The sequence below is a fragment of the Salvelinus alpinus genome, chromosome 2 (assembly GCF_045679555.1).
Source record: "Salvelinus alpinus chromosome 2, SLU_Salpinus.1, whole genome shotgun sequence".
Lineage (NCBI taxonomy): Eukaryota > Metazoa > Chordata > Actinopteri > Salmoniformes > Salmonidae > Salvelinus > Salvelinus alpinus.
The window spans coordinates 95,695,499-95,710,139 of record NC_092087.1 but is presented as its reverse complement, the minus strand read 5'-3'; the positions used below and the strand labels follow the sequence as shown (position 1 = coordinate 95,710,139).

Here is a 14,641-nt window from a genome sequence, read left to right as displayed (position 1 = left end):
ATTAGTGTCTTTTTATAGCACTCGAATGATGCAATATTTTAGTGATTTGAAAAGCTGAGGTTTCAATACGAGGTTATATGATGAGTAGCGGGATTAAGCCTTGAGATTGTAAAAAAAATGATTCGCTGCTTTTGAAAGCCACCAGGTAGTGGGATATTTAAAGTAGAGCTATGGGAAACATTACCCATGCTTGGTTTTATAGTTAGGTAACACCAGTGAATTTGAGCAGGTAGTGAAGGTATTCTAGAAATTATAATATGTTTCCATTATGTGGAACAGTGTCCAGTAATACAAGTAGAATGAAATACGTATTGACTATCAAGCTGATTAGACAGCACCAACGTTTTGAAGGTTCTACATTTGTTAAACAACAGTTTTTGTATTTTACTAAACTAATGCAACAGGTTTAGCTGATAGGATTACTGGAAAGGGGCTCTGGGATTGTTTATTTTAAATGGGGTCGATTCCACTTAATGGAACACTGTATTATCCGATGTGTCTTGAATAGAATTCTTGCTTCCAGGAAAAATGGAAGTCCAATACAGTATGTATGTTAATTAAGGGAGACAGGAGACCATGTCTCAAACAACTTTTTATTAGATGCCGAGGATCAAATATCACTGATTTCTTAAAGCTGAAAAATTGACTACATTTGCAACAGGAAAATGTATTACATTTAGAAAGGTTAACAGGAATAAATCTAAGGTGAAACCGCTATTTCATGTGTTGATTGGTAGATGCTGTCTGTGAAATGAGGCAGACACTGGAGGACTGTGCCTGAGTTAATGCAGGTTCTGAGAGATGAGCATGTTGTGGGCTGTCCTGATGTTGTTGACGTCAGAACGGATGTATGAATGATAGGCTTGAGAGGACCAGCGGCTGAGGAGTTGTACAGTGTGGTCTGGGATGTCGTGTCAAGATGCCGTGGATGCAGCTCGGATGTGGAAAGAGTGTCCGGAGAATTGATCATCAGGATAGCCATACAGTGATATTATTAGTCTCAGATGGGAATGGAACCATTGGCGAAGTAAAAAAACAATATATATATAAAAATAGTATCACATACTGTATATTAATAATTTGTTAATATGCACATTGTACAGTGTCATGACGTTGGCCTGTTGGGGGAGGATTCCCCCCCTTTTCTTTTTCTCTACTCTACCGATGTGACTATTGAAAATCCCTTTGTTAACATTGAGAGAGAGTCTGGTGACATCAAAGGTGGGGGAAACGGAACCATATTTCGGTAATCCAACCAGCTGAAAATATGTGTTGGTACTTAATGAATTTGATGTCAGATCAGTTGTTGTCTGAGACATTATTACTAATGATAGGATGACAAACTGTATACACATTCTAGTTATCAGATAAACATGGAATATTTGTGCAATTTAAATGTTTAAATATGAAACTATTTGTGAAAATATGAAATGTAATTTTAGCTTCTAAATTAGAGAATTATTTCATGAGTGAACTATGCTCAACTCAGTGGCCCCGCCCATGTGAACAGACATTGGTTGTAAACTATGAAACATGCCTCTCTTTCCCACTACTATATAAGCCCCTTTACGAAAATGTAACTTGGTGTTCCGAGGACGGGAGGATGACGGTCCCGACGTTAAAAGGGCTAAGATAATAACCTAATGAAATTAGCATTGAATTTCAACGTGAAGATGACGATTGACACGCTGAAAGGATGAATTTCGACTATACCTGCCAGAATATAGCATGAGCTTAAAGTATGGCAACTTGGTATGAACTTTGAATTCTTATTCACTAAAGAAGTGATACCTCCTAGCCGATTGAGTTAGCCGCAGCAACTGTAAACGTGGGCTAGGAGAGGACGCACAACGTATCTAGTCTACCACACGACGACGGTACTACCAAGTATCCGTCCTACCACCAGAGATCCATGCTGGACAACCCAGCCTTCTATCTACGACCAACCTATTGAAGCGCAGCTCAGAGTAAATATTCCTTGCATTTTCTTTTTCCAAATGGGCGGTTATTTAGAATGCATAAGATTCTGTATTTACGATAGCATACCTTTCCCCTTTGTTCTTCAGTCCTCCCGCGCTTTCATTCAAGCCCAATCCCCTCTCTTTGTGTAACCAGCCATCGTAACGGTTCCTTCCACCAGGGACGTTTTCTTGTATGACATAATTAGTAATCAATGTATGATCCATTCTGTGTTTATGTAATTCTGTGTGATCATTTAGGTATTTAGTAAATAAATAATTAAACCAAAGTTTGTATTGCTGATTCAACTTGTTAACCAGGGTTCGTGAAGATAACCAAGAATTCTACGATGTTCAGATGAGACTGAAATAAGGTGACAATTAATAATTGACTGCTACTGATGTAAAAGACTACCAGGTCTTTAAGAGTTTATTCGGAAGAGTTTATTCGGAACAGCTCTATAAACATTTTTTCGTGATGCCCCGACTTTCTATCTAATTACATTTACATGATTCGTTTAATCAGGTAATATTAATTACAGAGAAATTATTTTATAGAATAGCATGTCATATCACTTAATCCGGCAAAAGACACGACAACAACACCATGATGATCGACCTCCTGAATCTCCCGCCACTAAAAAAAGGAACATTCAACAAAAATTCCTTCGACCCGTAGAGCTGTTGAGAGCGCCCAGTATGTGTTGACATTTTTAGTAGCGATCACGTGGCCAGTAAGGCCGGAAAGAAGAGTAGGAGCAAGAGGCTAGGAAGACGAGGGGCCAAAGCAGGAGGACAAGGTGTGGAGGAAGACGAGGGGCCAGAGCAGGAGGACAATATGAGGAGGAAGACGAGGGGCCAGAGCAGGAGGACAAGGTGGGGAGGAAGACGAGGGGCCAGAGCAGGAGGACAAGGTGGGGAGGAAGACGAGTGGCCAGAGCAGGAGGACAAGGTGGGGAGGAAGACGAGGGGCCAGAGCAGGAAGACAAGGTGGAAGGGAAGACGAGTGGCCAGAGCAGGAGGACAAGGTGTGGAGGAAGATGAGGGGCCAGAGCAGGAAGACAAGGTGGGGAGGAATATGAGTGGGCATAGCAGGAGGACAAGGTGGGGGGGAAGACGTCTGGCTTTGTGTGGTTTCTAATGGTGATGAATCTCTAGTTTGTTATTGAGAGGTTTATATAATATAATCACATCATGTAGTTAAAAAACGACTACTACTATTGCTACTACTACTAATACTGCTACTACTACTACTACTACTACTACTGCTATTGCTACTACTACTATTACTACTACTACTGCTTCTAATGCTACTACCACTACCACCACCACTACTACTTTGTTTTACTTGGAAGCCAGACAAGTCTTTCCTAGACAGACTACACCACCATTTTCTTTCATTAGAAGATGAACTTGTTCAACAACAGTTTGAATGAACAACTGAAATGTTGGGATGTAGTTTTCATACGATTCAAAATTAACAAATTCTGCATCCTGGTAGAAAGATGAAGTGTTAGTCAATCAAATTATATAATAATTAAATATATGAAGGTAACATCATAAGATAATTTTCTCAGATATCACCTTTTGTTTTATTAGATATTCATCTGTAAGATCCGTGGAGAGGTTGTATTCTTTATTTGGAGTTAGTTGGCAGTGAGAATTTGTTTCAATATAGATGTCTTTGTGTTAGGATATTTTATCAAGGTTTAAGATAAATGATTAAATAATTCTACCCAGAAACTTAACCATTAGGATTATTTGTTAGGTAGCATGTAGGGGGGTAGAAAGGAATGTCTGTGTGCGTGCCTAAAGAAAACTAAGTGGATCATTAACCTATGTTTGAACCGACTAAGCTATAACTCTGTGGAGATAAGGGAAGACAGCAAAAGCCCCTCCAGGTTTTCCGTATCGGGGGTGGGGGGGGACTGGAACTGTCAGCTAAATGGTAATAAACTGTGGTGAGACTTCAGGAGATAATCCAGATTAGTGTGTATGTATGTGCGTTAGTAATAGAAGGGATAAAAATAACGGTTTTGTATATGCACGTCAGAGATCTCTCGAGAATAAACGCTATTGATTAATTTGGACACGGGTCTATGTCTATTTTATGCAAATAAGGATCTTACAAATTCTTAGAAATGGACAGTGTTTGCTTTGTATAATTAAATTGGTAAATGAACATATAGGAAACAAATTCCTTCATCACTTTGTCTCCATTCTTTATTTTCCACTCCTCCTGTACCTTGGAATGTTTTCCTAAAATCACTTGTTATTCTTTGTTTAAATCAGAAAACATTATCCAAGTAATAACATTACCAAAATATGAATTTGTGGTTTAATGTCCTGTGTGTTTACCGCAGTGTGTGCTTGATTGAATTCAGCCAAAGTGGACTTTGACATTCATGATATGCTTACCTCCCTGATTTCTGGGAAGCAACAACACATTTAGGATGGACCTCTTTTTAGGAACAACTGGGGGTTTGTAGAACAGAACAACAAGACATGTTCTCGTATATGAATGGTGGTTAAGTCTTCATCCTCGACTTCACCATAAGCACAGAATCCACTGATCTTTATTATGACGTGTGTTTCTGTTATCTTTTGTGGAGGGATAAAATCCACGTTGTCATCAGTCACATGGGCTACAGACAGGAAGTCACATCCACCACCTGGGAAAGAAAGAGAACATTTAGAGCATTCTCAGATATACAGTATAACATTTGGCTTAGTGACGCCATTTCATAGCTGTAAACTGGTTCCCTAGAAAATATTCAGACCCCTTGACTTTTAACATTTTGTGACGTTAGTCTTATTCTAAAATTGATATAATAACAAATTTTCCTCATCAATCTACAAATAATACCCCATAATGACAAATCAAACCAGGTTTTTAGAAGTATTCAGACCCTTTGCTATGAGACTCGAAATTGATCATCCTTGAGATGTTTCTACAACTTGATTGGAGTCCAGCTGTGGTAAATTCAATTCATTGGACATGATTGGAAAGGCACACACCTGTTTATATAAAGGTCTGAATGTTGACAGTGCATTTCAGAGCAAAAACCAAGCCATGAGGTTGAAGGAATTGTCCGTAGAGCGCAGAGACAGGATTATGTCGAGGCACAGATCTGGGGAAGGGTACCAAAACATTTCTGCAGCATAGAAGGTCCCCAAAAACACAGTGGCCTCCATCTTAAATGGAAAGTTAGAACCACCAAGACTCTTCCTAGAGCTGGCCACTCGGACAAACTGAGCAATCAGGGGAGAAGGGCCTTGGTCAGGGAGGTGACCAAGAACCAGATGGTCACTCTGAAAGAGCTCCAGAGTTCCTCTGTGGAGATGGGAGAACCTTCCAGAAGGACAACCATCTCTGCATCACTCCACCAGTCAGGCCTTTATGGTAGAATGGCCAGACGGAAGCCACACCTCAGTAAAAGGCACATGACAGCCTGCTTGGAGTTTGCCAAAAGGCTCCTAAAGGACAGACCATGAGAAACAAGATTCTCTGGTCTAATGAAATAAAGATTTAACTCTTTGGCCTGAATGCCAAGCGTCACGTCTGGAGGAAACCTGGGACCATACCTATGGTGAAGCATGGTGGTGGCAGCATCATGCTGTGGGGATGTTTTTCAGCGGAAGGGACTGGGAGACTAGTCAGGATCGAGGGAAAGATGAACGGAGCAAAGTACAGAGAGATCCTTGATCCAGAGGACGTCAGATTTGGGTGAGAAGGTTTTACCTTCCAACAGGACAACAACCCTAAGCACACAGCTAAGACAACACAGGAGTGGCTTCAGGACAAGTATCTGAATGTGCTTCAGTGGCCCAGCCAGATCTTGAACCAGATCTAACATCTCTGGAGAGAAATAACATTTCATTTGAATCGTTTTCAGACACCAATACCTTTTAGCATCTTCAAACTAAACGTTGTCATGTTTTAAAGAAGCCTGGGTAAGGCCAATTTTTAGCAACCTTAGTCCAACCACTAGCGACGTCGTCAAGGTGTTTGGAACTCTTACCATAATGGTTTTGGCTCGACAGTTGCTGGACCCAAATGGGAGCCCCGGATTCGCTACAACATAAGCCTATTAATACATATAGGTTTTTAAAAGAAGAATATAACAGAAAAATGCTTCATGATCATAGTTCAACTGTCACACCCCATCGTAACCCAAAAGATAAGCTGATTTTACCACATTGTTTAGAAACAATGTAATTGTTAACAAACACCATATAGCCTCCAATACATACAACGTTAAACTCATGGATCGTTAGTCGTTGCATCCATCTCTCTGTTTATGAATGTGAGTGTTTACATTTCTCCACCCTGTTTAACAAAACAGAGGTGGGGTAAATGCGTTGTAGTTTAAACGACAGATTGCTCCTTTAAGCTTGACTCCATGAACTAAAACTGGACCTAGAGTAGTCATCTAGCTCAGCTGGTAGAGCAAGGTGCTTAGTGCTTACAATGCCATGATGGGGGCCCAGGACCGAGTTTGGGAAACCCTGGCTTGATGTTGGCAACAAAAATACATTATTAACACTCTGATGACACCCAGTGGACAAAAGAAACAGTGCCAGCACCACTACTAACATAATGAAAACAGTCTGAAGACAGGCTATTCCGTTCCTATTTTACACATATGCCTAATATGAACAAAAGGTCACAATCCCTAGCAGGCCTACGGTCAGTTATGTCAACAGCCAAAGTGTAATAACAGGTTATAACACATCACCCCTATTTCTCTACGTGTGGTAATTTGGTAGTTCAACTGTAGTTCTGTTTTTCTATCATAATTACACTGCATAAAAACAACTTGTTTGGACACTGGTTGATAGCAGTTATACACAATAATTCCTTTTTAATGTCTGTTAACAGTTCCATTGGAATTGTCCCGCAACCAGGAAATTCATTAACTCATTTCCCTTGGGGGGAAAAATCTTAGTTGTCAGCGGGAGGAGGTCGGAAATGGTGGCGAGTAGTGCGGACGAAATGGAGGAAACGGAGAAAAAGTTGGTGAAGCAACAGCTGAATGAGAACAATATGAGTGTCAGTTGTGATGGTATGGAGCGGGAGGATGAGGGTCAAGGACAGGAACGGTCTGTAGTGGAAAGACATAGGAAGAAGAGAGATCATGATACAGAAAGCAGTGGAGCGTCTAGTAAAGAAAGCATAAAGAGGTCCAAGGTAGGAAGCAAGAGCAGTGATGTGTTGGAGTGGAAAGTGGTGATAGTGTTTAATGAGACCACAGGGCCTCACTTACACCTTATCTGACTAACTAATGCTGAAAAATAGATTGGGTTGTAGAGAATCAGAGGACCATGAACGTAATAAGAAATCGGTAGTAACCACTACAGAATATCCGGTCAGAACAAGGAAGAGGTGGATGTCCAGGTTGAGGTGAGTTTAATGGTAGAAGATGTCCACTTTCACACACATCTGACCACTCCTGGTTCAGATAACTGAGAATCATGTCCAGTGAGACATTAACTATGTGGTGTTTAGATGCACAATTAAACATCAGACATTCAGGGATTCAGTCCACAGGAGGAAAAGTTCAGCAGGAAGGAAACTGTGGATGTGCTCATCAGGATGGGGAAAGCACGTTTCTGACCACATAGTGTGCTGGGGTGATAGACTAACTGAAACTGAAGTCCCGGGAATCAAGGCTGCTGATAGGCTGAACAAGATGTGGTGATAAGAATTTGGCGTGGCCTTGACCAATAAGACACTAACAAAAGTGGGGGTTCTCTGAATAGGATACTAAGCTGCCCGACCAGAACTAACCATAAAGGATGGCTAGAATCAGCTGACTGAAGCTGGCCGTTTTAACAAATGCCGTAGAGAAAGAGGCAGGTGAAGTGGAATTAACTCTGTTCATTGGAAATAGTAGATGTTAAAATTGTGTGGTAGCCAGGCTCAGCAAGAGACGATTCTGAAAATAGACAAGTTTAATGAGAAGACGATTAAAAACCAAGTTCCTGGTGCTTCTGCTAGGTTGAGGGGAGTTGTCACTGGTGTCCCAATATCTATTTCCACAGATGATATTAAAGAACATGTGAAGGGAGGCAGAGGGATTGAGGCCAGAAGGTTCATCAGTAGGAACGAGGGTTAAAGAAAGAAAAGCTTATCAGTGATTCTGAGGTTTGAGAAGGGTTTGCCGGGAAAAGTACATATAGGATTCCGAAGTTTAAATGTTAGAGAATTTGTCCCATATGCACTGCAGGGTTTTAAATGCCAAAGAATTGGACATGTAGCTGCCAAGTGTGGAGAGGAACATGATGACGGTGAATGTGGAAGCAATGTGAAGGTTAAGTGCTGTAATTGTGGGGGAGAACACAGAGCAGCATTTGGTGGATGCCAGGTACAGAGAGAGGATAGAGAGGCTCAGAGATATAGGATCAGTCATGACGTATCATATGCAGTAAAACAGATTGGTAGAACTACAGTGAGGACTGATGGAGCTGACATGGAGGTACCTGTAGTAAGTGGACCTGCTGTCAGACTGATGGAGCTGACATGGAGGTACCTGTAGTAAGTGGACCTACTGTCAGACTGATGGAGCTGACATGAATGTACCTGTAGTAAGTGGACCTACTGATGGAGCTGACATGGATGTACCTTTTTGTAAGTGGACCTACTGTCAGACTGATGGAGCTGACATGGAGGTACCTGTAGTAAGTGGACCTACTGTCAGACTGATGGAGCTGACATGGAGGTACCTGTAGTAAGTGGACCTACTGTCAGACTGATGGAGCTGACATGGATGTACCTGTAGTAAGTGGGCCTACTGTCAGACTGATGGAGCTGACATGGATGTACCTGTAGTAAGTGGACCTACTGCCAGACTGATGGAGCTGACATGGATGTACCTGTAGTAAGTGGACCTACTGTCAGACTGATGGAGCTGACATGGATGTTCCTGTAGTAAGTGGACCTACTGTCAGACTGATGGAGCTGACATGGAGGTACCTGTAGTAAGTGGACCTACTGTCAGACTGATGGAGCTGACATGAAGGTACCTGTAGTAAGTGGACCTACTGTCAGACTGATGGAGCTGACATGGATGTACCTGTAGTAAGTGGACCTACTGATGGAGCTGACATGGATGTACCTGTAGTAAGTGGACCTACTGTCAGACTGATGGAGCTGACATGGCGGTACCTGTAGTAAGTGGACCTACTGATGGAGCTGACATGGAGGTACCTGTAGTAAGTGGACCTACTGTCAGACTGATGGAGCTGACATGGATGTACCTGTAGTAAGTGGACCTACTGTCAGACTGATGGAGCTGACATGGATGTACCTGTAGTAAGTGGACCTACTGTCAGACTGATGGAGCTGACATAGATGTACCTGTAGTAAGTGGACCTACTGATGGAGCTGATATGGAGGTTCCTGTAGTAAGTGGACCTACTGTCAGACTGATGGAGCTGACATGGATGTACCTGTAGTAAGTGGACCTACTGTCAGACTGATGGAGCTGACATGGAGGTACCTGTAGTAAGTGGACCTACTGTCAGACTGATGGAGCTGACATGGATGTACCTGTAGTAAGTGGACCTACTGTCAGACTGATGGAGCTGACATGGAGGTACCTGTAGTAAGTGGACCTACTGTCGGGTCTTGTGTTTCTGCTGGTCCTGGTTTGGTTTGGAGGTCTGTTCAGAAATATTATGCTCATAAATGTGTGGTGTCAAAGGAAACTTTGATAATGAATAAAGTTGACTTCATAGTTTTTATCAATACAACTCTGGTTGTGGAAAGCAGAAATGACAGGTTGAAGGTTATTGTGAAGACGGAAAAATATATATTGGTGGTAACAAACGGTTGTTGACATGCTGAACAATCCTAAAGCTGGAGTGTTATAGATAAAGCTTAATAGGGTTGGGGGGAGGGTGTGGTAGAAGTTAAAGATTTATTTGGTTTTGAATTGTATTTTCGTGGTAGTACAGAATTAGTCAAATCATGATTGATTCCAGGACAGGAGTTGGCGTCACTTTAAACGTTTGTTTGCGGACCGGATTTGGTGGCACTTTAAACGTTTGTTTGCGGAAATGCCATGAAGAAGAAAACGTCGCCAAAAACACAACGTCAATACCGGAAATACTACACGAACAAAGAGGAGAACAACATGAGACTCACTCGTATCGATTGAGCTGTGGACAAACGTTTCTAAGGATACACTTCGCGGTGAGTTGATGCCTATTCCGCAGCTAGTTAGCTAGATTAATTGATCAAACTACTTTGTATGCGTTGTTCGTTGGCAACCTTGTACTTTATGACGTTTTTGTAACCGATTCATGTTGGAACGTTCCACAAATAGAGCGCTAGACTAGTAACCGGAAGGTTGCTATATCGAATCAATGACCTGACAAGGTAAACATCTGTCGTTTTGCCCCTGGACAAGGCAGTTAACCCACTGTTCCTAGGCCGTCATTGTAAATAAGAAAGTGCATTTAACTGACTTGCCTAGTTAAATAAGGGATGAATAAAAAATTATACACACACACACACACACACACAAATGTCACCATGTGACGAGGGGGGTCAATGTGCGCGCCCCCGCGGAAGTCTAATTAGTGTAACATATATTTTTAAATAAAAATCCGTCCGTTTAACCCAAAGATACAGTATCAGTTTTTTTGCATTGGATACGTCTCTATCCGCCGCATCGACCTGTTGAAAGGTGACAGAGTGGTGCTTGTCAGACCATGAGACGTCCTGAAAATCTGTCTTCTCACAAAATTGTCTGTGGGGAAAGACGAGACTGAGAAATATGGGGTTCTCCGTTTTCCTCTACAAGCGTCTTGGGACTTGTCTGAGGTCGGTACAGCCGATCTGCTAACTTTTGTCTGTAGCGCCTGGACAGTTTGAGCTACACACTAATATGACCCCCTGTGTAAAGGTGAGACTCATGAACACGTCGGTTGTTTTGATCTTGGACGCCCACAGGCCTCACAAGACTCGTTTGAAGGTCCCACGGGACCAGTCGAAAACACTTTTGTATATATAGTGTGTTTCCATAAATATGTGGACACCCCCGACTGGGCTTAGACTCTTATGGGTTTTAAAAGTTGGTTGAAAAAAATAATACTTAATGTTCCTTATGTTGTCTTTTTGCAAACACAATACATTTTCGACTTTGAGCATCACATAAATTTGTTTGGTTGAAATGTCGTGGAAATTATGTTGATTCAACCAGTTTTGCCAGGTTTTAATGTCTATGGTTGTTGCCAAGCGGGTTGCCTGATGAAATGCAATAACATGTGACGTTATAGTTCTCAGGCCAACATTAAAATGTATAAATTCTAATATTACTATGAATTCATAATGTATTAATATCCTATTAATTCATAGGTGTCACTTTGCATGTCGTTAGAAGGAGTGAAAAAGGCTGAACTTGGTTAATCTACATTGTAGCTGGTCAACTTTTGCGATTTCAATCTCACAACATTTCTCCATCGAGACAAAATTGCATTTTCAACAATGACGGTCTCATCCATAACGCTTTATTCATTTACCAGACCCTACTGTGATATCAACCAGTTATAGTGACGTGTGTGTGGTGGTGGGGGTTTAAAAATCACTTTCTAATGTGGTCCTAAATGGAAAAGACAGGACACTGTTTGTGTTTGTTTGTTCGTAGGAGGTAGCTGCTTCAGAGATGGAACAGAAGCCAGCAGAGAGGTACGAGCCGGCCAGCCCCCGCTCTGGAATGTGAGTGGACTTTGAGTATACGCTATATATACAAAATTATGTGGACACCTCTTCACATTATTCGGCTATTTCAGCCACACTCTTTGCAGACAGGTGTATAAAATCGATCACACAGCCATGCAATCTCCATAAACAAACATTGGCAGTAGAATGGCCTTACTGAAGATCTCAGTGACTTTCAATGTGGCACCGTCATAGGATGTCACCTTTCCTACAAGTCAGTTCATCTGTCCTCAATTGCAACACACACCACCGAGTTCCAAACTGCCTCTGGAAGCAACGTCCGCACAAGAACTGTTGGCCGGGAGCTTCATGAAATGGGTTTCCATGGCCGAGCAGCCGCACACAAGCCTAAGATCACCATGCTCAATGCCAAGCGTCGGCTGGAGTGGTGTAAAGCTAGCTGCCATTGGACTCAGGAGCAGTGGAAACGCGTTCTCTGTAGGGATGAATTAACCTTCACCATCTGGCAGTCTGGCAGACAAATCTGGCTTTGGCGGATGCCAGGGGAACGCTACCTGCCCCTCTGCATAGTGTCGACTGTAAAGTTTGGTGGAGGAGGAATAATGGTCTGGGGCTGTTTTTCATGGTTCGGACTAGGCCCCTAAGTTCCAGTGAAATCTTAAAGGGAAATCCTAAAGCTACAGCATACAATGACATTCTAGACAAGTCTGCGCTTCCAACTTTGTGGCAATTGTTTGGGGAAGGCCCTTTCCTGTTTCAGCATGACAATGCCCCCATGCACAAAGCGAGTTCCATACTGAAATGATTTGTCGAGATTGGTGTGGAAGAACTTGACTGGCCTTCACAGAGCCCTGACCTCAACCCCATCGAACACCTTTTGGGATGAATTGGGACAGCGACCGAGAGCCAGGACTAATCGCCCAACGTCAGTGCCCAACCTCACTAATACTCTTGTGGTTGAATGGAAGCAAGTCCCCTTTGCAGTGTTCCAACATCTAGTGGAAAGCCTTCCCAGATGAGTGGAGGCTGTTATAGCAGCAAAGGGGAACCAACTCCATACTAGGTTGTCACTGGTGAGATTCATTATGAGTCTAATGGTGGTGCTGTAGGGGAACAGAACAGTGTAGTGACCACAGCATGTGGTGGTGCTGTAGGGGAACAGAACAGTGTAGTGACCACAGCATGTGGTGGTGGGGTAGGGGAACAGAACAGTGTAGTGACCACAGCATGTGGTGGTGGTGTAGGGGAACAGAACAGTGTAGTGACCACAGCATGTGGTGGTGTAGGGGAACAGAACAGTGTAGTGACCACAGCATGTGGTGGTGGTGTAGGGGAACAGAACAGTGTAGTGACCACAGCATGTGGTGGTGGTGTAGGGGAACAGAACAGTGTAGTGACCACAGCATGTGGTGGTGGTGTAGGGGAACAGAACAGTGTAGTGACCACAGCATGTGGTGGTGTAGGGGAACAGAACAGTGTAGTGACCACAGCATGTGGTGGTGGTGGTGTAGGGGAACAGAACAGTGTAGTGACCACAGCATGTGGTGGTGGTGTAGGGGAACAGAACAGTGTAGTGACCACAGCATGTGGTGGTGGTGTAGGGGAACAGTGAAGTGACCACAGCATGTGGTGGTGGTGTAGAGGAACAGTGAAGTGACCACAGCATGTGGTGGTGGTGTAGAGGAACAGTGAAGTGACCACAGCATGTGGTGGTGGTGTAGGGGAACAGAACAGTGTAGTGACCACAGCATGTGGTGGTGGTGTAGGGGAACAGAACAGTGTGGTGACCACAGCATGTGGTGGTGGTGTAGGGTAACAGAACAGTGTAGTGACCACAGCATGTGGTGGTGGTGTAGGGGAACAGAACAGTGTAGTGACCACAGCATGTGGTAGTGGTGTAGGGGAACAGAACAGTGTGGTGACCACAGCATGTGGTGGTGGTGTAGGGGAACAGAACAGTGTGGTGACCACAGCATGTGGTGGTGGTGTAGGGGAACAGAACAGTGTAGTGACCACAGCATGTGGTGGTGGTGTAGGGGAACAGAACAGTGAAGTGACTGTTTCCTGTGTCCAGGTTGACCCGGTCTGGAGAGAAGTGTCGTGATCTGGAGACTGAGATCTCTAGTCTGGAGGGGAACCTGGAGGTGCTGAATGTGGGAAAGGTAAGACTAGTGGCCATGTCTAAAGTCAATGTGAGCAAACCACATACAGTAGATCACAGTATTCTCTGAAGACACTGCAGTGTGTGTGTGTGTTAAGGTTCCTAATGTGATGTATTTCATGATCATATGAGATATTGAGAGACCTGTATATATGTTCTAGTACGTCTTAAAAATATTAATACATTAATGATCTTTATTTGATATCACTAGTCAGTTTTTATATTCTCGTCCTTACATCATATCATCTTTGTTGTTTTAGAGACCCTCCATGTTGTATGTTCCTGCTCTGCTGCTGACCACTCTGAAGGAGCTCACTGAAGAACAGCTGAAGACATTTCAGTCTCACCTGACTAGGGGCTGGACGTTAGTCTTTCCTCTCATCCCAGACAGCCAGCTGAAGAACACTAACAGACAGGACACAGTGGATCAGATGGTGAAGGGATACGGCCCTGAGAGAGCTGTGAGGAACACAGTGATGTTCCTGAGGAGGATGAAGCTGGATGATCTGCCAGAGAAGTTACAGAGAGATCACAGTGCAGGTAACATAGACAGAATGTACATCAATCTATACATCACCATCACAGTTCAGTGTAGGTCTAACCAGAAAGAACATTCAACTGACTTCATAATAACATTCAGCAGACCCCTCTTTTATAATGTGTATTCATGATGTATCCAGGTGACCCCATTATGATTAAACAACAATCCAACATTCATTACATTCCATACATACAGTCACCAATACAGTAGGGAAGATTTCACAAACAGATGAGACTTTCTAATCATGACTGTATATCTCTTCCTGAGCTTCCTAATCTGGAAGATGAACCAGA

The 14,641-nt window shown here is 42.9% G+C and overlaps 1 protein-coding gene across 3 annotated transcripts in view; it reads left to right on the top strand.

Annotated features, from left to right (window-relative positions):
* Positions 1 to 9,915: 9,915 nt before the first annotated feature.
* The window catches only part of LOC139545719 (uncharacterized), a 29,133-nt gene continuing 24,407 nt past the window's right edge, over positions 9,916 to 14,641 (top strand). The window contains exons 1-4 of one of the 3 annotated variants that reach the window (XM_071353787.1): positions 9,916 to 10,155; positions 11,612 to 11,682; positions 13,721 to 13,808; positions 14,068 to 14,347. In XM_071353787.1, coding sequence (XP_071209888.1) covers positions 9,931 to 10,155; positions 11,612 to 11,682; positions 13,721 to 13,808; positions 14,068 to 14,347 — 664 coding nt within the window. In that variant the 5' untranslated portion in view covers positions 9,916 to 9,930. Of the gene's footprint in view, positions 10,156 to 11,579; positions 11,683 to 13,720; positions 13,809 to 14,067; positions 14,348 to 14,641 lie in introns of all 3 variants that reach the window. The other 2 variants (XM_071353796.1, XM_071353800.1) reach the window with 2 other exon arrangements.